The sequence below is a fragment of the Lampetra planeri genome, chromosome 74 (genome assembly GCF_965212315.1).
Source record: "Lampetra planeri chromosome 74, kcLamPlan1.2.h2, whole genome shotgun sequence".
NCBI classification, from domain to species: domain Eukaryota; kingdom Metazoa; phylum Chordata; class Hyperoartia; order Petromyzontiformes; family Petromyzontidae; genus Lampetra; species Lampetra planeri.
The window spans coordinates 1,553,638-1,578,261 of record NC_136179.1 but is presented as its reverse complement, the minus strand read 5'-3'; the positions used below and the strand labels follow the sequence as shown (position 1 = coordinate 1,578,261).

Sequence of the window (24,624 nt, the reverse complement as noted above, 5' to 3'; positions counted from 1 at the left end):
GTATTCTGGACCTGAACGTTGCAAAACGATTCATAACGAGGACCTTTCCCCACCAGAGCGCAATCCGCGAATGAAAAGAACTCGGGGCGGCGGGAGCACGTGCTTCCATGGGCGGTGGGGGACAGGCCATGGGTGTATTGCCTACAAGTGCCACCGGGTATGACCCCCAAGTTGCTCCGCCCATGGCGGGGTCAGGTAGAGGTCATAGAGGTGGGTGATGTAAAGACAGTGCGTCAACTAAGGGACAAGTGGTGACAACAAGATAGAGAGAGTTCGAGAAGGGAAGGCGAGACCAAGTGTGGGCGGAGGTTCACGCCGAGAATGAGAGAGGGGGAGGAACGAGGTTTGGGGCTGTGTTGGCTGGTTGCTGTCTCGTCGTCATCGTTGCTATATCGTGACGCCTGGGGTCTGAAACCGCGTTAAAGGCTAAATAAAAGAACCCTCTGCAGTCCGGAGTCATTACAATTGTATCGATTCATTATTTCACGGACTAATATTGGGTTTGTGCGATTATTTCATATGTTCATACTGTTTATTGCTATTTGATGCCATTGAGATGGAACATTCATCCAGCAGTGGACAGCTTGATTCTAATACCACCAAAGTGTTATTCAAATAATGTTAATCCCATCCTGATCCTGCACCTTCATGTTTCACATATCCCACCATTGGTTGGCACGTCCATATTACATACATGTTACATAGATACATGTTACATACATACATGTTACATACTTACGAGCATCGTGTGATTCAAAGAGGACGACGGAATGATTCTAATAATTTGATTGAGAATCAAATATAACACTTCATTGTACGGTTTGCTAATCTACAACACTAGTTAATAATGTTATTTCATAGCGTTGTAATGTATAGCTCATAGGTTATATTGTTAGAGTTTACAAATTTTAAGTTTACCATAACACTGGTTTACAGTATTTTGTATATTCTTCAAATGTATATGTTAATGTTTAATGTATATTGTTGGAATTCATAATGTTAAAGTTCACAGTGTGAGAGTTTACAATGTAACAGTATATCAAAGCCGTCGCTCGATGGCTTCGATCTGGTAGGTTGCATCAGAGTTTGTCATCAAAGGCGTTATCCCATCACGGGACATCAACATGCTGCCGATATAACAGTAACAGAAGCAACTACAGCAGCTACGAAACCGTTCGATGGCAAAGCAGCGACTTCTGCTTCTGCTCCAACTGCTGCTCGGCTGTTTGCACGCCGACTCTGCTCTCGTGGGACTCCACACGTTCATGGAAATAATTGAGATGATCCTATCTGAGTTGAGATTTGAGCGACTAAAGTTTACATTGTTTAAACATAACTTAGTGTAGGTTAGTGCCATCGGTGTTTAGCGAATACTACCGAAGAATTAGCTCACACTCATTTATGACAAAATTTGTCATAATTTTGGTTGATTTAAGGAGATCAAGACACAGGCCATGTCGACGAATTCTTATCACATACATCTACTTAACTATATAGCTAAAATAACGTCAACACTCGAATAAACTTGCAGGTCTTAGCCCTCTCATATCGTTGCTTCGCAGATGCTCGAGATTGAGTGTCCTGCTGTGTTCCGAATTGTTTACTGCGATAACATTTGTAACAAGATGCTGCCGGTTAAGGGCACACTTGTGTGACGGAGATCTTCCACCTGAAATTCTCTTAACATGTTTTTGCTATGAACATCGTAAAATAAATAAGGGACAAACATTTGTTAAAAATACGTTTTTATTCATCTTGCAATCATTTTACGTCAAAACTCGAACCGAATGTTTATTATGTCAGTACAGTGCAAACCATATCCGTTCCAGGAATACCAAAGCGTTAAAGTATCATTCCCCATGATTTCCTGATTAGTTCACCACGTTTGTTCACTGTGCGTCTATGTTGAAGTCAAGGCCATATATTCAACAAACGCGTCAATGTACATCCTGGAATCAGATAACTAAAGTCGATTAATACCAATCAAAAAAAGCTATATACCTGAAAAAAACGTTTAAAATGTTGAGTAAAGATGTACCTACAGACGCATTCCAACTTTAGCTCAACAGGAACACCTAACGACTAAAATGCAACCCTCTCACAACCAGTGCACATCACACCACTTCGGCAATTAATCCGATAACATTACAAACTACCACTGTGCACGTCACGAAACTGTAAAACTAAAATGGTCAAAATTACACACAAAAGTACTCGATACGGCTTAATAGGTATAACCACATGACATAATATGTTTTCAGTCACCCCGAGCTCTCTGGTTGACTCTCGAGCCACTCCATTACATCCAGCCATCTCTCGGGATCCAACTGCATGGGATCGAAGGTGGAAACTTTTTCAGGACTCATTGCAGCACCTTGAATTTCAGCTTTTGATTTCAGTTTCCTATCATTGTGGACCTTCTGATGCCTGTTAAGAGATGACGAGTGTGAAAATGTCTCCCCACACACAGGGCACAGGAATGGCTTCTCACCCGTGTGTGTTCTCTGATGAGTTTGAAGAGTTGATGCCCGTGCAAATGCCTCCCCACACACAGAGCATAGGCATGGCTTCTCGCCCGTGTGTGTTCTCTGATGACTCTGAAGATGTGATGACTGTGCAAATGCCTTCCCACACACAGGGCACAGGAATGGCTTCTCTCCCGTGTGTGTTCTCTGATGGTCTTGAAGAGTTGACGAGTGTGCAAATGCCTTCCCACACACAGAGCACAGGAATGGCTTCTCGCCCGTGTGTGTTCTCTGATGAATCTGAAGATGTGATGACTGAGCAAATGTCTTCCCACACACAGGGCACAGGAATGGCTTCTCGCCCGTGTGTGTTCTCTGATGAGTTTGAAGAGTTGACGAGTGTGCAAATGCCTTCCCACACACAGGGCACAGCAATGGCTTCTCGACCGTGTGTGTTCTCTGGTGTCTCTTAAGATGTGATGACCGTGAAAAGGACTTCTCACACACAGAGCAATTGAATGGCTTCTCGCCCGTGTGTGTTCTCTGGTGCCTCTTAAGATGTGATGACCGTGAAAAGAACTTCTCACACACAGAGCAATTGAATGGCTTCTCGCCTCCGTGTGCGTGGGGCTGTGGAGAGCGTCTCTGCTCCATGTGAGCGTAGTAACAGCAGCGGTGTTATCGAGTCAAAAGTACGCAATCGGCCTCGATTTAAAGTGTTTAGCGTTGAGTTTTGGATTTTGTTAACTGCTAAAACAAGAACGACACTCGCGTCTAACCGAGACGCAAAAAAAATTCCTGTAAATTTGACGACGAACACGTTAAAGAGTTTATCCGCGAAAATAGACACTTACTTGGAGATTCACGGTATAGCGATGTCTGTAACCCGTCTGAAGATGTCGCCACGACCTTTCCCGACGCAAAGTCGCCTAACTGTCGACACAGCAATTGTGCTCGCCAGGCTGCGTTGTCTCGCGGTTGAAGGGCGATCAGCAGAGCGACGAGTCGAGCGTCCAACCTCATCAAGTTCCCTCTCGAAATGGCATTGAGCTCTGCTTCTGAGCCGCCTTATAACTCCCCCCCCTAGGATCCAATCTTTTGTCTTTCAGGATATTTGCATTCGATTGTTAATTTTGGAAGGCACAATCCGCATGTCTATTAACATACCGAAGGGTAATGTGCCCATTGTGCTTCATGCATGAATATGTAAGTGCATCTCAGTGTGTAATTGTGCGCTTATTTTGAATAAATGGGATTAAAGTGAATGCAGCACTCCGGAGACAAACAGCGAGGCATGGTTTTGCCAGCCACCACCTCGTTTGCCGCAGCGACTTTAATAGCTGCTCTCAAACAACGCTGTCACCAATAGTGGTTTATGGGCTAGGGTGTTAAGCGGACAATCAGTCGTTTTGGGCAAGGAGTATGGGATAATACACACCTCTGTTATCCCATAAACACAATACACAGCAGCGGGAAGGCTGCCTTGTTGGGGAGATGTAGTTTGGGTAAGGCGCTTTGACTGGAGTTCGGCGATGTGACTGGGTGATCACACGGATTCCGAAAAGCAGCGGAGACGATACGATCCACTGCGCTCCATCTCCCCACATGGACAACGACATTCTAGTTTCAAAAAAATTACATTGATTCGACACATTCAGTGGACAGTGTGATTCTAATACGACTAGCAGGATTCGAATAATTGTAATTCGATTCTAATCCTGCAATCCTACCCCTGGTTCGCATATTCACTTATCATACGTACGACCACAGTGTGAGAGATTAGCATGATGTTAATGTAAGACATAAGCATGTAACTGTAGAAAATGAGGAGAGCGGCCTCCTCGACGAGGGAGTGCAACCCAACGGGTGCATTACAAAGGGCATGAGAGCATGATATATAATATTACATGTTTGAGTTTAACATGTGAGAGTTTACAATGTCTGAGTTGATCAAATGCGCCGATCAAGGGCGTCAATCGGGTGCGATTGATCATAGTTTTTGATCAAAGGCATTATCCCATCACGGAACACCACATCCCTGCGTATATAACAGCAAATAAAGCAACTACAGCAGCAACAACGATATCAGCAACGACAACAGCAGCAACATCACATTTCGAGGGCAATGCAGCTACTTCTGATTCTGATTTTTCTGCTGCCCGGCAGGACCCCACACTTCTTTGTAAATGATTGCTATGATCATGTCTGAGCTGAGGTTTGAGCGAATAAAGTTTACTTTGTCTCACCATAACTGTGTGTGGGTTAGTGTCATAGGGGCTAGGCGAATACTACTCATTAATGAACTCGCACTCCTTTATGACCGACATTGTACTAATTTTGGTTGATCGAGTAGAACCAGGCACGTGCCATGTCCAGGCGAATGATTATAAACAATAGTGTCCTTAAATATAATGCTAAAATTAACGTTAACACTGGATTCAACGTGCACCTCTTAACAACTGCCTCGCATTTACGACAAATGATTGCATTTGCACATAACATACATTCAAGCACAGTAAAATGCTAATACTATTGTTATTCTAGGAATTTTAATGCGATTCTTACCCTGCACCTCCCACAATTCGCATATCCGATCCCCGGTTCGATTGAACGAACACTTTACATACATATGAGCAAAGTGCGAATATAATACTTCTAATGAGATGTGAATACCGTATCCATAAATTGCCTAAATATGAAAATGCGTCGTTAAACCCGACACCACCCAACACACCTAATTAGTAAGGGTTGTCACGTCCAGCACAATGGTGTGTTTGAGAGCCAAGCCACAACATACACAATCTGAGTACGATGTTTCGCCAGTAATTACAACAATCTTCATTAGGCGACGGCCAGTTTTGTGGAGACGTCCTCCTGTTTCGTTCCGTAAATAGAGAGGTAGATGTGATGACAAAACGTGTGTGCTCTTCTTGTGCGAAGTGGGGAAGGGGGGGTGTTAATGGATACATATATATATATGGCTATGGGTACCCATTGCCGTTTGGGTTTTTTATATGGTAATCAACGTACATTAGGCATGCGAATTAAGTGAACCCATTGTCCTTGTACTTCCTGTCGACTGTGTGTACTAAAATAGCCGTGCCAACGGTAATCCTAATTGAAGAATAGTGACCTGAATAAACATGCTTTAGTAACGAATTGTCATGTTCTGTTTAAGTGACAATCCTTACTATTTTGATGTATCGGGTTGAGGCGGGTTTAACAAAATATATTTTTTACTTACGCAATTTAACCCCAAAAACCTGTTCGATTGAACATAAACTATACATATTTATGAGCAGAGTGCTATTCAAATACTTCTAATGAGATTTTAATACCGTACCTCCGTTAATGGTGTAATACATTATTAAACCAGTTTATAGTAGTTTAATGTTTAGTGTTATCGTTTATAATGGTACAGTTGACATGTTATATAGTACAGTGGATCTCCAGTATACTTCGGGATTAGGGACCAGAATGCAGCGAAACGATTTATAACGGGGCCATTCGCCTCTAGGAACATGTTAATGGGGAGACAGCCAAGATGCTGCTCGTTAAGGGCAGACTTGTGTGACGGAGATTAGCGACTACTACTGAATAATTAGGTCACACTCATTTATGATAGAATTTGTCATAATTTTGGTTGATTACGGAGAACAAGACACCTGCTATGTTGACGAATTCTTAGTACATATATTGTACTTACCCATATTGCTAAAATATCGTTAACACTAGTGTAATAAACCTCCTTGAGACGGCTTCCGGAATCAGTCCTTTTTATTTTCAACTTCCACAGTTACACTTTACACACACTCCCCGTTGCTGGCAGACAACGGAGAGAGGGCAGACTTCTCGCAAAGTCCCCACCGCGCACGTGGCACCCAGAGCCCCGTACGCGCGTGACTCTTGCTCTTGTCGTCCCCAAGTCTGCTCACGACTGTCCTCTCTCCCTCTCTCTTAATCCCGTCGTCACGTGGTACCCCCCAGCCAATCATCTATAGACAGCGTTGACCGTTCCCGATGGTTCCCTGTCAATCCCGGGACCACGCCTCTGATCCGGCTCCCCATTAGCTGAGGCCCCGATTGGCCAGGCCAATGACCCCTGCTAACACGCCGCGATCACGCCGAGGCCATGCTCCCTGGCTCACCCCTTATTGGCTACAAAGCAGGACCGGCAAGCCAATCCCCACGTGAACCCTCTATGGCTGTTATTACACTAGAATAAGCTTGCAGTTCTTAGCCATCTCATCTCGTTGCTTCAAAGATGCTCGAAGTTGAGTGTCCTGATGTGGTCTGACGCATTTACTGTGATTAAATTGAAGAATTTAAAGCGGTCTACAACCCTGAATTGTGCAGCTTGGAATAATGGAGGAATTCGCATTTATTTTGTTGGTTTTTGGAACCGAGGCCATAATTAGGAGGTACATCACAAGCGAAAGCGATAGTATTTGCCAAGAATATCTTCATTAATCGAGAACGAAAGTAGGAAGTTCAAATGGTGTCATATACCGCCTAATTTTCGAGTTGGATATTTGGGGCTGTATAATGTGTAAAGTTGAAGGTGCTAGGTGTTGTCTTCTTCTAACAGCTACTAACGTGCGTGTGGTCTGTTTTTAGGATTTGTCCATTGTTGTTGAACTTGTTGTCGTGCGCATTTCTTGTTGAGTTCTGCCACTTTAGTGTTGCAGTTTGTTAAAGAATTCGCCACGTGAGCGTGATGTTTTGCTTAGTGGGAATTTCGCTTTGTTACAATTTGTGATTGTTATAATAATTGTAACGATTCATTAGCTCATGAGCTTATAATGTGTTTGTGCGTTTATTTATGAATAGAAAACTGTCTATTGCTCTTCGATACCATTGAGATGTAACATTCATCCAGCAGTGAAAATCGTGATTCTATAACGACCGTAGTGTAATTGTAATGATTTTAATCCGATCCTTGCACGTACACTATACATACATATGAGCAAAGTGCTATTCTAATAAGACCACACTGTGATTCTACTGCTTATAATGAGATTCTAATACCTTACCTCCGTTGGTACCTTGATAAAAAATTAACTATGGGGACCTTTCCCCTCAAGGAACATGTGTTAATCGGGTAGACAGCCAAGATGCTGCCAGTTAAGGGCAAACTTGTGTGACGGAGATCCTCCACCTGAACCTCGCTTAACATGTTTTTGCTAGGAACATTATAAAATAAAGAACGGACAAACATTTGTTAAAAATGCGGTTTTATTCATCTGCAATCATTTTTACGTCAAAACTCGAACAGAATATTTATTACGTCCTATGTTCACACATTTACAGTACAATGCAAACCATTTCCGTTCCAAAGCGTTAAAGTATCATTCCCCATGATTTCCTTATTAGTTCACCACATTTGTTCACTGTGCGTCTATGTTGGAGTCAAGGCCATATATCCAATGAACGCGTCATCAATGTGCATCCTGAAATCGGCTATCTAAAGTCGATAAATAGGTATAACCGCATGCAATATTATGTTTCAGTCACCCCGAGCTCTCGGTTTGATCCTCGAGCCACTCCATTACATCCAGCCATCTCTCGGGATCCAACTGCATGGGATCGAAGGTGGAAACTTCTTCAGGACTCATTGCAGCACCTTGAATTTCAGATTGTGCAAATGCCTTTCCACACACAGAACACAGGAATGGCTTCTCACCCGTGTGTGTTCTCTGGTGACTCTGAAGTTGTGATGACTGTGCAAATGTCTTCCCACACACATGGCATAGGAATGGCTTCTCGCCCGTGTGTGTTTTCTGATGGCGTTGGCAGTTTTCTGAAAGTGAAAATGCTATCCCACACCCAGAACACAGGAATGGGTTCTCGCCCGTGTGTGTTCTCTGGTGTCTCTGAAGATGTGATGGCTGTGAAAAGGACTTCCCACACACAGAGCAATTGAATGGCTTCTTGCCTCCGTGTGCGTGGGGCTGTGGAGAGCGTCTCTGCTCCATGTGAGCGTAGTATCAGCAGCGGTGTTATCGAGAACGCTATCGGCCGCAAGGATGTTTAGCGTTGAGTTTTGGATTTTGTTAACTGCTAAAACAAGAACGACACTCGCGTTTAACCGAGACGCAAAAAAATCGCGTAAATTTGACGACGAGCTCGTTTAAGAGTTAATGCGCTAAAATAGACACTTACTTGGAGATTCACGATATATCGATGTCTGTAACCCGTCTGCAGATGTCGCCACGAACTCTCCCGACGCAAAGTCGCCTAACTGTCGACACAGCAATTGTGCTCGCCAGGCTGCGTTGTCTCGCGGTTGAAGGGCGATCAGCAGAGCGACGAGTCGAGCGTCCAACCTCATCAAGTTCCCTCTCGAAATGGCATTGAGCTCTGCTTCTGAGCCGACTTATAACTCCCCCCCCCTAGGATCCAATCCTTTGTCTTTCAGGATATTTGCATTCGATTGTTAATTTTGGAAGGTACAATATGCGTGTATATTAACATACCGAAGGGTAATGTACCCATTGTGCTTCATGCATGAATATGTAAGTGCATCTCAGTGTGTAATTGTGCGCTTATTTTGAATAAATGGAAAAACTGTGTCCTCGATTTAAAGTGAATGCAGAGAAATTAGCATGTAACTTTAGAAAAGGAAGAGAACCGCCTTCTCGACGAGGGAGTGAACCCCAATGGGTAATATTCTTTTACAGCGTTACAATGGATAGGTTGTAGTTCATAGGTTATAATATTATGTTTCACTATGTTAGAGCTTAACATGTGAGAGTCTACAATATCAGAGTTGATCAAATGCGACGATCAAGGGCATTAATTGGGTGAGTTTGATCAGAGGCTTTAATCAAAAGCGTCATCCCATCACGGCACACTACCTCCCTGCGTATATCACAGCAACAGAAGCAACTCCAGCAGCAACAACAGCAGCGACAACAACAGCAGCAATATCACATTTCGAGGGCGACGCAGATACTTACGATTCTGCTGCCCAGCTGTTTGTAGTCAGGACCTGCTCTCGCAGGACCACACACGTCTTTGGAAATGATTGCGATGATCATATTTGAGCTGAGAATTAAGTCACTCAAGATTACTTTATTTAACCATAACTTTAGGTAGGTTAGTGTCATCGGGGCTCTGTGAATACTACTCATAAATGAAATCACACTCCTGTATGACTGACATTGTACTAATTTTGGTTGATCGAGTAGAACAAGGCACGTGCCATGTCCAAACGAGTTATTATCAACAACAGTGTCCATAAATACGATGCTAAAATAAATGTTAACACTAGATTTAACGTGCACCTCTTAACCCCTTCCTCGCATTTACTACTAACGATTTGCATGTGCACATAACATACATTTAAGCACAGTAAAATGCTAATACGACCATATTGTTATTCTAAAATTTGAATGCGATTCATCTTCTTGGTTCTTTCGGTAAAGTCACAGAGAAGGGAAGTAATACAATAATAAAATAAAACATAATAAAATAATTCTCACGACGTTTCGGTCCCAACGCAAGCAGCCGTCTTCAGGTGAAGAATGAAACACCACCAAGCTTGGAGCGTACATTTAAGCTGGGTTGGAGGGGGGGGGGAAGAAGAGCGCCTTGACAAAATAATGTGCATATCAATAGGAATTTAGCATATTTATGGGAAATGCGTAGGAGGTGGACGGGGGGTTTCAAAGTCATATTATGCCCGTGCATTATGCAGGACCAGCAGCATCAAAGGGAGGGAATGGGGGTAGCATTAACAAAGAGAAGGAATGTTAATAGTATGTAGCTGCAGTTAATAAACAACCACGTAAAAAACTGAATTATAAACTACATAGTATCATCAGTATACTAAATATACTCTCCAATAAGCTGAGCTACTAACAGTAAGTAATACATTACAATTCTATGTCGCAAAAAATATAATATGCTTCCAGCTAAACTTTTTTCTCTTACATCACGCGGGTCTACCCCTTACTATATACTACCATAGACAAACCCAACATTAAATTACATACTGTATTACTATACACCACTCTATGCCTTCGACTATAATATTACCTATTTAAAGCGTTCGTGACTGCAGGGATTCATCTTCTTGGTTCTTACGTGACTTTACCGAAAGAACCAAGAAGATATAATATCACCCTCAGTATTATTCTACCCACCCTACTGTATACCACACTGCTGTATATTCACTATACAATTACGATACTGTATATTACGTTATACATTGTATTAAACATTACAATTTTATACTATTTATACAATCTGCTATACACTATACCATTGACCGTCGCGTGAAAGATACTAAGAGGATGCAATGAAATATGTCAATGGGAGAGTAGTAGTCGGAGACTTGCAGCGGAGCAAAGACACCATTCCCTTTGGAAAATACAAGATACATAGTCAATGCCAGTGAGTTATTCAATGACATCTAGCAGTGAAAATCGTGATTGTAATATAACCATGTTGTAATTGAAATATGTTTTATCCGATCCTTTCACGAACACTATACATACATATGAGCAGAGTGCGATTCTTATAAGACCACACTGATTCTAATGCTTCTAATGATATTATAATACCTTACCTCCGTTTATATGGTTATAAATTAAAATACTAGTTTACAGAGGTGTGGACTCGAGTCATGTGACTTGGACTCGAGTCAGACTCGAGTCATGAATTTGATGACTTGCGACTCGACTTGGACTTGCATAACAATGACTTTGTCCCACCTATGAGATGTGGACTCGAGTCATGTGACTTGGACTCGAGTCAGACTCGAGTCATGAATTTGATGACTTGCGACTCGACTTGGACTTGCATAACAATGACTTTGTCCCACCTCTGCTAGTTTATAATCGTTTAATGTTTAGTGTTATCGTTTATAGTATTGCACTTTACATGTTATAGAGTGCAGTTTATCACCGACATTCTTCGGGATTAGGGACTGGTACGTTGATGAACGATTAACCACGGGGACCTTTCCCCTCAAGGAACACGTGTTAATCGATAGACAGCCAAGATGCTGCCGGTTAAGGGCACACTTGTGTGATAGAGATCCTCCTCCTGAAATAATCTTAACATGTTTTTGCTAGGAACATTATAAAATAAAGAACGGACAAACATTAGTTAATAATACGTTTTTATTCATCTTGAATAATTTTTACGTCAATACTCGAAGGGAATATTTATTATGTCCTATGTTCATACATTTCCAGTACAATGCAAACCATTTCCGTTCCAGGAATACCAAAGGGTTAAAGTATCATTCCCATGATTTCCTTATTAGTTCACCACATTTGTTCACTGTGCGTCTATGTTGAAGTCAAGGCCATATATCCAACGAAGGCGTCATCAATGTACATCCTGAAAACCGGCTATCTAAAGTCGATTAATACCAATCAAATAAAGCTATATACTTGAAAAAGAACCCGTTTAAAATGTTGAGTAAAGATCTACCTACAGACGCATTCCAACTTTAGCTCAACAGGAACACTTAACGACTACAATTGAACCCTCTCACAACCAGTGCTCATCACACCACTTCGGCAAGTAATCCGATAACATTACAAACCACTACTGTGCACGTCATTAAACTCTCAAAAAAACTGTAAAACTAAAATTGTCAAAATTACACACAAAAGTACTCACCCCGAGCTCTCTGGTTGACTCTCGAGCCACTCCATTACATCCAGCCATCTCTTGGGATCCAACTGCATGGGATCGAAGGTGGAAACTTCTTCAGGACTCATTGCAGCACCTTGAATTTCAGCTTTTGATTTCAGTGTCCTATCATTGTGGACCTTCTGATGCCTGTTCATGGTTGATGACTGTGCAAATGCCTTCCCACACACAGAGCACAAGAATGGCTTCACGCCCGTGTGTATTTTCTGATGGCGTTGGCAGTTTGCTGAAAGTGAAAATGCTATCCCTCACACAGAGCACAGGAACGACTTGTCGCCCGTGTGTGTTCTCTCGTGTCTCTGAAGATATGATGGCCATGAAAATGACTTCCCACACACAGAGCAATTGGTGAAAACCAGGTCTGTCGAGGCGACAGCGTCTGAATGAAACAGCACACGTGCTTGGAGCATATATATATATATTTAAGCTGAGTTGAAAGGGGTGGAAAGGGCGCCTTGACAAAATAATTTGCATATCAAGAGGAATTTAGCATATTTATGGGAAATGCAGGTATGTGATTAGTACTACTCATGGCCGTGCATTATGCAGGATTAGCAGCATCAAAGGGAGAGGATATGGGAAATGCAGGTATGTGATTAGTACTACTGATGCCCGTGCATTATGCAGGATTAGCAGCATCAAAGAAAATAAAAGAAATGGTAAAGTTCAAGATCCTTCACAGCCTCCACGAGTTCCTCACGGCAGGTGGGATGGCTCTGTCGGACTTTGACGACCTACCGCAGCTTTCCGAGTACCCACACTTGGTCTTGGACTCGCTGCTTGAGAACAACCATATCCGCCGGGAATTGGACACGAAGGACTTCCCATTTCGACTTCGGCGCAAACAGTTCCCCATTGTCCCAGCATTCGCGATGACCATCAACAAGGCGCAAGGGCAAACTGTTCACAACCTGGGATTATATCTACCAACGCCATGCTTCTCGCACGGCCAACTGTACGTGGCACTATCGCGAGTCACGGCAAGATCCAACATCAAGGCGCTTATTGAGGGACCTGACGACGAGGAGGAAGACGGAGTGTACACGAAGAATATCGTGTATCGCCAGATATTTGAATAAGTTGCATTCTATATTTTAATAAGTTGCATTCTTTAATATTGTCGATTGAGCATCTCATAAAAATGCATATAACCTCACAAAAATAAACATAAAGCAATCACCAAAACATGTCTATTGTGTCCAGCCACTTTCAACTCCCCACCAACCAAGCACATACACACCGCCCGCGAAGCGGGCGGCGACTGCTAGTTGCTTAATGGTGGCAAGCAATCATCTGACAAATTTGTTTTTACGGGTTAATTTTTGAAATCCTTTATATTAAGTTCACTTGCTTGCTTGCACGCTTACGACCGTGCAAATCTTTCAGTCGGTCTTTAACCCACTTCCCGTGATCCAATCGTGCTGACATTTTGCACACAGACTCGTTGTGCGTGACAATTTATTTTCGTGAATTTTTTTCTTCCAAAATTGTACACTTTTTAGGAAAAAATAAATTATATTTAATTACCAATTGCTTAATGGTGGCAGGCAATCATCTGACCCATAGGTGGCAGTCATCTCAAGCCAAAGGACGAGAGGACTCTAGCCGCCACGCATATAAAGGATTTATAGTGAAAAACTTTGTTTTCACGGGTTAATTTTTACAGCGTTACAATGGATAGGTTGTAGTTCATAGGTTATAATATAATGTTTCACTATGATAGAGCTTAAGATGTGAGAGTCTACAATATCAGAGTTGATCAAATGCGACGATCATGGGCGTCAATCGGGTGAGTTTGATCAGAGGCTTTAATCAAAGGCGTCATCCCATCACGGAACACCACCTCCCTGCGTATATCACAGCAACAGAAGCAACTACAGCAGCAACAACAGCAGCGACAACAACAGCAGCTACATCACATTTCGAGGGCGACGCAGCTACTTCCGATTCTGCTGCCCACCTGTTTGTAGTCGGGACCTGCTCTCGCAGGAACCCACCCGTCTTTGGAAATGATTGCGATGATCATGTCTGAGCTGAGAATTAAGTCACTCAAGATTACTTTGTTTAACCATAACTTTAGGTAGGTTAGTGTCATCGGGGCTGTGTGAATACTACTCATGAATGAAATCACACTCCTGTGTGACCGACATTGTACTAATTTTGGTTGATCGAGTATAACAAGGCATGTGCCATGTCCAGACGAATTCTTAAATATGATGCTAAAATAAATGTTAACACTGGACTAAACGTGCACCTCTTAACCCCTCCCTCGCATTTACAACTAACGATTTGCATTTGAACGTAACAAACATTCAAGCACAGTAAAATGCTAATACTACCATATTTTTTTACTAAAATTTGAATGCGATTCTTGCCCTGTACCCCCCACAGTTCACATATCCGACCCCCGGCTCGATTGAACAGATAATTTACATACATATGTGTAGAGTGAGATTTTAATACTTCTAATGAGATTTAAATACAGTACCTCCGTTTACAGTGCTATAAATTATAAAACCAGTTGATATTTTTTTGTCGTTTAATGTTTAGTGTTATTTTTCATAGTGTGATCAATTTACATGTTTTTAAGTGCAGGTGATTCCCGGTATACTTCGGTATTCTGGACCTGAATGTTGCGAAACGATTGATAACGAGGACCTTTCCCCACCAGAGCGCAAGCCGCCAATGAAAAGAACACGGGCCGGCGGGAGCACGTGCTTCCATGGGCAGTGGGGGACAGGGCATGGTTGTATTGCCCACAGGTGCCACCGGGAAAATCCCCTAAGTTGCTCCGCCCATGACGGGGTCAGGTAGAGGTCATAGAGGTGGGTGATGTAAAGACAGTGCGTCAACTAAGGGACAAGTGGTGACAACAAGATAGAGAGAGTTCGAGAAGGGAAGGCGAGACCAAGTGTGGGCGGAGGTTCACGCCGAGAATGAGAGAGGGGGAGGAACGAGGTTTGGGGCTGTGTTGGCTGGTTGCTGTCTCGTCGTCGTCGTTGCTATATCGTGACGCCTGGGGTCTGAAACCGCGTTAAAAGGCTAGACAAAAGAGCCCTCTGCAGTCTGAGTACGGAGTCATTACAATTGTAACGATTCATTATTTCACGGGCTAATATTGGGTTTTTGCGATTATTTTACATATTCATACTGAATATTGTTATTTGATGCCATTGAGATGGAACATTCATCCAATAGTGGACAGCTTGATCCTAATACCACGAAAGTGTTATTCAAATAATTGTAATCCCATCCTGATCCTGCACCTTTCATTTCACATATCCCGCCCTTGGTTCGCACGTCCATATTACATACATGCATTTTACATGCATATGTAGTGGTGGTATTGACGTGCGCCGACTGTGACAGTGATGGATCACGGGGCGGCGCGGGGTGCGGGGTTGGGCACGCGTTGTGGGCGTGGTGTGGACGCGCGCGCCGGGAGTGACAGATGACGAGGCGGCGCGGAGTGAGTGGTGAGGCACGATGAGATGTGGGAAAAGAGGATCGTAGCCAGCACCCGTCGATTGGTCGAATAAGTGGGTGCTCGCAGCGACGTCCGCAGGTGGGGTATAAAGGGGGACGCGCGAGAGCACTCGGGGAGAGTTACCCAGTTGAAGACCCGAAGACGGAGCCGAAGACCTAGTGAAGCCGAGTAGCTCAGTGGCGTTAGTCGCCGAGTAGCTAAGTGGATGTTGGTCATCCGAGTAGCTCAGTGGCGTTAGTCGCCGAGTAGCTAAGTGGATGTTGGTCATCCGAGTAGCTCAGTGGGCGTTAGTCGCCAAGTAGCTAAGTGGGTGTTTGTCACCCGAGTACTAAGTGGATGTTGGTCATCCGAGTAGCTCAGTGGCGTTAGTCGCCAAGTAGCTAAGAGGATGTTGGTCATCCGAGTAGCTCAGTGGGCGTTAGTCGCCAAGTAGCTAAGTGGGTGTTTGTCACCCGAGTACTAAGTGGATGTTGGTCATCCGAGTAACTCAGTGGGCGTTAGTCGCCAAGTAGCTAAGTGGGTGTTTGTCACCCGAGTACTAAGTGGATGTTGGTCATCCGAGTAACTCAGTGGGCGTTAGTCGCCAAGTAGCGAAGTGGGTGTTTGTCACCCGAGATACAAAGCAGGTGTTAGTCACCTGTAACCAAGTTTGATAAAATAAAGAGTGTGTTACCCGTGAAGTCGTCTCCCGTGGAGTTACTACATTACAACTGGCGTCAGAAGTAAACCTGTCTTCAAGAAGTATGGACACAAGGAAGACTACCCGTACCCACGAGCGAGGTCGGGATGACGACGGCGTACCTGGGACACCGACCTCGGGAGTAGAGGACGAGGAGTTGCCGCCGATGCAGCACTTCGCGGTGATGGCCGACGCTCCGCTTGCCTCCGACACCGGCCTCCAGGACGCGCACGCCCGCTTGGCGGAGTTGCTACTCGCCGCCGCCGCTGTCTTGGCCGACATCTCCGTTCCGGCGAGCGGAAAAAACGGCTGCGGGGGTCGTGGAGGAAGCGACGGTGGAGGATTCCCGCCAAAGGGCGCTTCGCGCCAAAAGCCTGGAAGTTGCCGCCGTTTTTGGGGGGCCGCCACCGATTGGCGGGAAAGACGGACGCCACGTGGCCGGACACCTCCGCGCAGCGCAGCCCACGTCATCGGCGCGCGCCGGAGCCCTCCATTTTGCGCCTGACAACCGAGCCGACATTTTACACAACTCCAGCGGAGCGCGGGAAAATCTCTCCGACGTCGACGACGATCGGGTCCTCCAGCAAAGATTGCCCGCGCTGTCGGCGTTCAAGGCGGATGGGGGCGACTGGGGAGCCTTCCAACGAAGGTTCCTCGCTCATCAGGAGATGTCGGGGTGGTCCGACACCACTGCCCTGCGTGCGTTGCCAGCGATGCTTGACGACGACGCGCTTGCAGCCTTCACATCTGCTGCAAGGTCGTCCCGCTCTACGCTCCAGGCCGCACTACACCTGATGGCGAAGGTGTTCGGGCCGCCCTCCACGTGCCGCCACCAGTTCTACGATCGGCGGAAGGTGGCTGGGGAAACGACGCTAGCCTACCGCACGGCACTGCTCGCCTTGGCGGACGCGGCTTTTCCCCGCATGGATAAGGAGGGGAAGGACGCCATGGTGACGGAGCAGCTGCTGGTGTTGGCCCACGAGTTGGGGGTCCCCATCAACGTGGCAGACGAGATGGAGATCTGCTCCCTGGCGATCGCCACGAGCATTCACGCGTACGAGGTCCTCAAACGCAAGCCGGGGGTCGTCTGCAAATGGCCGGGGAATGCGGCACTGGCCGCCACGATCGCCGAACCTCAGCCAGCTGCGGTGCAGGAGCGGGCCTTCGCTGCACCGTGTCCGGGGGAGTGGAGAACGGGAGGTCGTTCGCCCACACGTTCGCCCCGCAAGCTGGAGCAACCGAAACCTACGACGTCCGTCGTCTGCTACAACTGCGGCCTTCGGGGTCACGTCGCAGCCGGGTGCCGGGCCCCGCGTCCGCGCACCGCAGGACCACGTCGGGACGACGACCAGGGCCACAAGTCATCCCAACAAAACCCGGCAAGTCGCGGCACCTCACACGTTCGGTCCACAAACACGGCACATTCGGGTCGCCGCTTCGCGGTGGGGGGTTCGCGGCTGGGTGCCGGGGGTTAAATTCGGCGGGGGGGGTCCGTACGCGGCCCGCAAGCAGTCGAGTGGTCCGAATTGGCCCACAGGATCGTGGCTGCGTCAGCCGGGTCGTCCGTGGTAACGGGGTTCATTGACGGGGTTGAGGTCCGGGTGCTTGTTGACACGGGTGCGTCGGCCACCATCATCTCGGACCTTATTTATAACATCCTTCCCGTCCAAAGTAGACCCCTTCTGCCGGTAGACGTGCCATTTTATGCGGCGAATGGGGGATCCCTGGGGATCATCGGCCAGATTCGGGCGACTATTTGCATTGGGGACATTAAATTAGCGGGCCCTATTTTTGTATCATCATCGCTGGCCGTTCCCTGGTTGCTAGGTACGGACTTTTTGTCGAAAATGCCCATCAAAATTCTTATTGATCAGGCCTGCATAGAGCTTCCGTCAGGTCGGCGGGTTGCCTTCTTGTCGAGCCCTATCAAAGTGCGCACGGTTTGTGCGACGGTGCAGGCGCTGGCGACTCACACTGTACGGGTACCCCCGGGATCGCAAATGTTAGTACCCCTTCGGTTCAGGAAGCCACTCGAGGTGGGTGCGGAGGCACAGGGGGTGCTGTTGGGGCCGTCAAACAGAGCCAGTAAGGGCCTCGACTTAGCGGTTGCTCAAACCATGGTGAGAGGGGACAGTGAGCCGTTCGTAATGGTCCTGAATACGGGGTCGCGGCCGGCCGTAATTGCGCAGGGAACGGTGCTGGCTCACGCCGCGCCGCTGCCCGTTGAGGAACGGCTCGTGGCTCAAGCAGATTTTACTGTCGAGTCGCATCCTCAAAGTGATGAGGGGACTGAGTGGTTGGACTCGCTGTGTGCGGGTTCTGCTAACTTGTCCGGGGTGCAATTGGGAGCATTGAGGGGTTTGCTCATCGAGTTTGCTGACGTGTTCAGCAAACATAAGTACGATATCGGCTGCACTGACCTGTTGCGCCACCACATAGCTACAGGGGACGCGGCCCCTATTCGTCAGAATCCTTTCCGGCTCAGCCCGGCCGAGAAGGAACATGTGCAATCGGCGGTTAATGATATGTTGGCGGCCGATATCATTTCGCCCTCTTCTAGTCCGTGGGGTGCTCCTATTGTCCTAGTAAAGAAACAGGACGGGTCCTTGCGGTTTTGTGTCGATTTCCGCCGCTTAAACAAAATCTCGATGGCGGATGCGTATCCGCTCCCCAGGATGGATGAGTCGCTGGATGCCTTGGCGGGAGCGCAGTTTTTTTCCACACTCGATCTGCTTTCTGGATTTTGGCAATTGCCACTCGATAACGAGTCTAAACCTAAAACTGCTTTCCGCACACCTGGGGGCCTTTTTGAATTCAACCGTTTGCCCATGGGCTTACATTCCGCCCCCGCCACGTTCCAGAGACTCATGGAATTGGTTTTGTCAGGCCTCCAATGGGATACCTGTTTGATTTATCTTGACGATATTATCGTCTTTAGTCGGACTTTCGAGGAGCACCTCCAGCGACTGAGAGCGGTGTTCCTCAGGATGCGTTCCGCTAAGCTAAAATTTAAACCGGCTAAATGTTTTCTGCTTCGGGAATCTGTCAGGTATTTGGGCCATATCGTGAGTCGTTCAGGGATCTCGACGGACCCTGCTAAGACGCATTGCGTCAGCTCATGGCCAACGCCAACCTCGGTCACGGAGGTTCGTAGTTTCATTGGTTTTGCCTCCTATTACCGTCGTTTTGTCAAGCAATTTGCCACCATAGCCAAGCCCCTGCACGCTTTGACGGCTAAGGGTGTGAGGTTTCACTGGGGGGCAGAGGAGGAGGATGCGTTCTGCTCCCTCCGTGACGCTTTGGTGCAGGCTCCCCCCTTGTGTTACCCCGATTTCACACAACCGTTTTTGCTTGACACGGACGCCAGCAATACGGGTATCGGGGGGGTGCTCTCACAGTTGGTCGGGGGGGTTGAACGGGTGGTCGCCTACGGTAGTAGGGTTCTTTCCCCCGCAGAACAACGCTATTGCGTAACTCGTCGTGAATTGTTAGCCATTGTGTTTTTTACACAGCAATTCAGGCCGTATCTTTACGGCCGTCATTTTACGGTCCGGACGGACCATGCGGCTCTATAATACGCTATGCGCGTGGCGCAGCCATCGGGCCAATTGTCCCGATGGTTGGAGGTCCTTCAAGACTACCAATTCACGACGATTTACCGAAAAGGGTTGCGGCACTCAAACGCGGACGCCTTGTCGCGGTTGCCGCCGTGCACGGACTGCACATGTTTGTTGGGATCAGCGCGGTGCAAACCCCCGGTCGCCGGCGGCCCGGGAGTTGCGCTCGCCGCCACTGACACCCCGGGAGAGGACGCCCCCACGGGGAGGGATTCGCTGTTGTCGTTGCCCCTCATTGAGTGGGGCCGCCTCCAGATGTCCGACAGCTCCCTACTTACGCTGCGTCGGAAAGTTGGCGCTCCCGAACAAGGGGAGGCGCGGGTCGGTTCCTGGGTGTGCAGACAGGGCCTGTTGATGAGGTGGGACAACATGTCCCGGCGTCACGTGCTCGTGGTGCCTGTTGCTATGCGGGGTAGGATTGTTCTGGCAGCTCATGAACGGCTCATGCATCTGGGTTTTCACAAAACGCTCGCCCTAATCCAGCGAGACTATTATTGGCCGGGGATGGGTAACGACGTGGCGAATATTCTTAAGGGATGCGTAGAGTGCGCCAAAAGGAAACCGCCACCATTGGCGGCTAATCCACCGCTGCAATCCATTCAGGTTTCGCGTATAAACGAATTGGTAGCGTTGGACATCTTGGGGCCCTTTCCGGTTACACCAAGGGGAAATAGGTTCCTGCTGGTTGGCGTGGAATACTTCACCCGATGGCCTATGGCATGGCCGCTCGCCAACCAGTCGGCTGCGGCGGTGGCGGACGCCTTTGTCCAGGGTTATGTGTTGGACAAGGGCGCCCCCGAACGCTTGCTGACGGATCAAGGGAAGAATTTTTCGAGCGTTTTGTTGCGCGAGGTGTGCGACCTGTTGGGTACAAAGAAAGTGCGTACTTCCCCCTACCACCCGCAGACTGACGGGATGGTTGAGCGTCTGAACAGAACGATTACGTCTATGTTGTGCCAACAGGTCTGCGACGATCAGGTTGATTGGGACTTACAGGTGCCGGGAGTACTCGCGGCCTATCGAATGGCCCCTCATGCGGCGACAGGGTTTTCCCCATTTTTTCTGATGTATGGGCGGGAGGCCGATCCGGCCATGGACGTCCAACTGGGGATTTCCCAGCCACGTGCAAAATCTAAATTGGCAGACCACATCAAATTTAATATCGCCAAATTGACTGAAGCGCGGGAGGGGGCAAGGTTGAATTCGCGGTCGCGGCAAATTGCAAACGAGAAATTGCATGAGCGGAGGGTGCATACGCATGATTGGAAACCAGGCGATAAGGCCTGGCTGCATTGTCCACATGCACCGTTGGCTACGTCCCCCAAGTTGTTGAGACCTTGGAGGGGACCGGTGGAAATTGTGCGGGTTGCACGGCCCCAGAGTATACAGATTAAATGGGGGAAACGCCGTTGGTATGTGCACCCCTCCCGACTGAAGCCCTATGCGGCACCGTGTGACCCCGTTCTGTGCCGTGACGACCGGGCGTGTGATGTGACCGTCGACTCGGGGAGGGAGGTGTCGCAGGCTGATCCTCACGTGTCTCCACCTGACCCACCCCCAGGTGCCTCGGGCTTGACGGCTGCTGACCATCGAGAGCCTGAACCCCGGGGCACGCACGAGTCCTCGATGCCTGGCCGATGTCTTCCTGAACCGCCGGCACCACCGGACGTTCAACCGCGTCTGGTGCCGTACGACGGACCGGCAAGGCGGACTCGGGCTAGGTCTCAACAATTTTCATGAGGACGGGGTTTTTTTTTATGCTCTACACCGAGCTCGCCCGGTGTTCCCCTCTGCCGGGATAATGTCCCGTTGTAGGGACGCTCGGAAGAAAAGGGGACACTGCACGAGTCGAAAGAAAAAAAAAAAAATTTCCATTTATTTTTTTTTGTACACACATTGCTATTGTCACTCGCCGGTTTGTATATATTGTTCTGTTGTCGCGGTGGCATTGGTTGAGGGTTGCGGATGGTGGTGTTCGCGTCGTGTTGTGTTGTTAGCTTAGTTGTTGTTCTTGTTGTTGTGTTGTGTTACGGGGCACACAGGGAGGGTTTGTAATTTTTGTAGCAGCCGGGGCGGCTGCGAGCTATGTGGTAGGGGGTGATGTAGTGGTGGTATTGACGTGCGCCGACTGTGACAGTGATGGATCACGGGGCGGCGCGGGGTGCGGGGTTGGGCACGCGTTGTGGGCGTGGTGTGGACGCGCGCGCCGGGAGTGACAGATGACGAGGCGGCGCGGAGTGAGTGGTGAGGCACGATGAGATGTGGGAAAAGAGGATCGTAGCCAGCACCCGGCGATTGGTCGAATAAGTGGGTGCTCGCAGCGACGTCCGCAGGTGGGGTATAAAGGGGGACGCGCGAGAGCACTCGGGGAGAGTTACCCAGTTGAAGACCCGAAGACGGAGCCGAAGACCTAGTGAAGCCGAGTAGCTCAGTGGCGTTAGTCGCCGAGTAGCTAAGTGGATGTTGGTCATCCGAGTAGCTCAGTGGCGTTAGTCGCCGAGTAGCTAAGTGGATGTTGGTCATCCGAGTAGCTCAGTGGGCGTTAGTCGCCAAGTAGCTAAGTGGGTGTTTGTCACCCGAGTACTAAGTGGATGTTGGTCATCCGAGTAGCTCAGTGGCGTTAGTCGCCAAGTAGCTAAGAGGATGTTGGTCATCCGAGTAGCTCAGTGGGCGTTAGTCGCCAAGTAGCTAAGTGGGTGTTTGTCACCCGAGTACTAAGTGGATGTTGGTCATCCGAGTAACTCAGTGGGCGTTAGTCGCCAAGTAGCTAAGTGGGTGTTTGTCACCCGAGTACTAAGTGGATGTTGGTCATCCGAGTAACTCAGTGGGCGTTAGTCGCCAAGTAGCGAAGTGGGTGTTTGTCACCCGAGATACAAAGTAGGTGTTAGTCACCTGTAACCAAGTTTGATAAAATAAAGAGTGTGTTACCCGTGAAGTCGTCTCCCGTGGAGTTACTACATTACACATACATGTTACATACAGACATATTACATTCATGCATATTACATACAGACATGTTACATACTCACGAGCATAGTGTGATTCTTAGAGGACCACGGTGTGAAGCTAAGAATTCGAATGAGTTAATCTTCTTGGTTCTTTCGGTAAAGTCTTTCTACGTGACTTTACCGAAAGAACCAAGAAGATGAAGCCCTGCAGTCACAAAAGCTTTAAATCGAAATTTGAATGAGATTCGAATATCACACTTCAATCTTAATTATATAGCGTTAAAATGTATCGCTCATAGCTTATATTGTTAGAGTTCACAACATTATAGTTTACTATAACACTAGTCTGTAGTGTTATTTTAAAGTTGGGATGAGCGACGAATGTTTACTTTGTTTAATCATAACTGTGTGTAGGTTAGTGCCATCGGGGCTTAGTGAATACTACTCATTAATGAACTTATACTTCTTTCGTATAGAAATTGAAATCGTGTTGGTAGAATAAGTCGCCTGCCTTTTCTAGACGAATTGTTATCTTCAAGTGCGCCCGTAAATATATTGCTAAAATACACAGCATAGGGAAGGCTGCCTTGTTGGGACGATGTCGTTTGGCTAAGGCGCTGTGGCAGGGTGATGACACGGATTCTGAAACAATGGAGTTAAACACTCGCTGCTTGGCCCCGTCGACAGCAGCTAAGGCTGTCATATACCGCCCCATTTACGAGTTGGCTGTATAATGTGTATAGTTGAAGGTGCTAGGTGTTGTCTTCTTCTAACAGCTACTAACGTGCGTGTGTTGTTTGTTTTTAGAATTTGTCCATTGATGTGGTTCTTTTTATTGCGGCGTTTTTTTGTTGAGTTCTGTCACTTGAGTGTTGCAGTTTGTTTAAGAATTCGTCACGTGAGCGTGGTGTTTTGCTTGTTGGAATTTCGCTTTGTTACAATTTGTGATTGTTATAAAATTGTAACGATTCATAATCGCATGCGTTTATAATGGGTTTGTGCGTGTATTTATATAAATATATTCTGTCTTTTGTTATTCGATGACATCTAGCAGTGAAAATCGTGATTCTAATATGACCATGTTGTAATTGTAATAATTTTTATCCGATCCTTGCACGTACACTATAAAAACATATTAGCGATTCTTATACGACCACACTGTGATTCTAATGCTTCTAATGATATTATAATACCTTACCTCCGTTTAAATGGTTATAAATTAAAACACTAGTTTATAATCGTTTAATGTTCAGTGTTATCTTAAACAACTACGCTGGTTTGGTCGTCTGCGTGCGTATCTGGACGTTAATTTATTTACGGACCCGCCCAAACAGCTAGCTCTGATTCGTCGATAAAAATTAATAAAACAGCCGGCAAAAAGCCACAGCTCACTTTCATTCGACAAATATAAATAGATAAACCTGCCGCACAACAGCGTCTCTTCGGTCAACAATTGCACCTACTTTCACGCAACACCATATTCACAGTGATGGTCGCAACGCAAAATCTACTGTAGGTACAGTGTTGCTGTTGCACCCGCCAAACACTGCGTTCTGGTGGCGATATCTCCCCAACGAAGAACGTCCGCGGCTGCAACCAAGAACCCTCCATTAATCAGATAGCCACATACATTTTCAATTCCAGAACTTTCAATAAAATCTGTTCATTATTGGTGGGGTTCGGTTCGACGGCCCAGTGGACAAAACTGACCACTCTTTCGTATGCAGCTCCATCAATATTGCGCCCATTCCCTTGAAAC

General features: G+C 47.0%; 1 protein-coding gene across 1 annotated transcript in view; it reads right to left on the bottom strand.

The window, feature by feature from the left end:
* LOC144737809 (uncharacterized) overlaps nt 1-12,990 on the bottom strand; it is a 34,988-nt gene extending 21,998 nt beyond the window's left edge. Inside the window, exons 1-2 of the mRNA XM_078620683.1 lie at nt 12,835-12,990; nt 2,428-3,017 (exon numbers count right to left, since the gene is read on the bottom strand). Of these exons, the coding sequence (XP_078476809.1) occupies nt 2,428-3,017; nt 12,835-12,990 (746 nt within the window). The remainder of the gene's footprint in view (nt 1-2,427; nt 3,018-12,834) is intronic.
* Nucleotides 12,991-24,624: the final 11,634 nt, after the last annotated feature.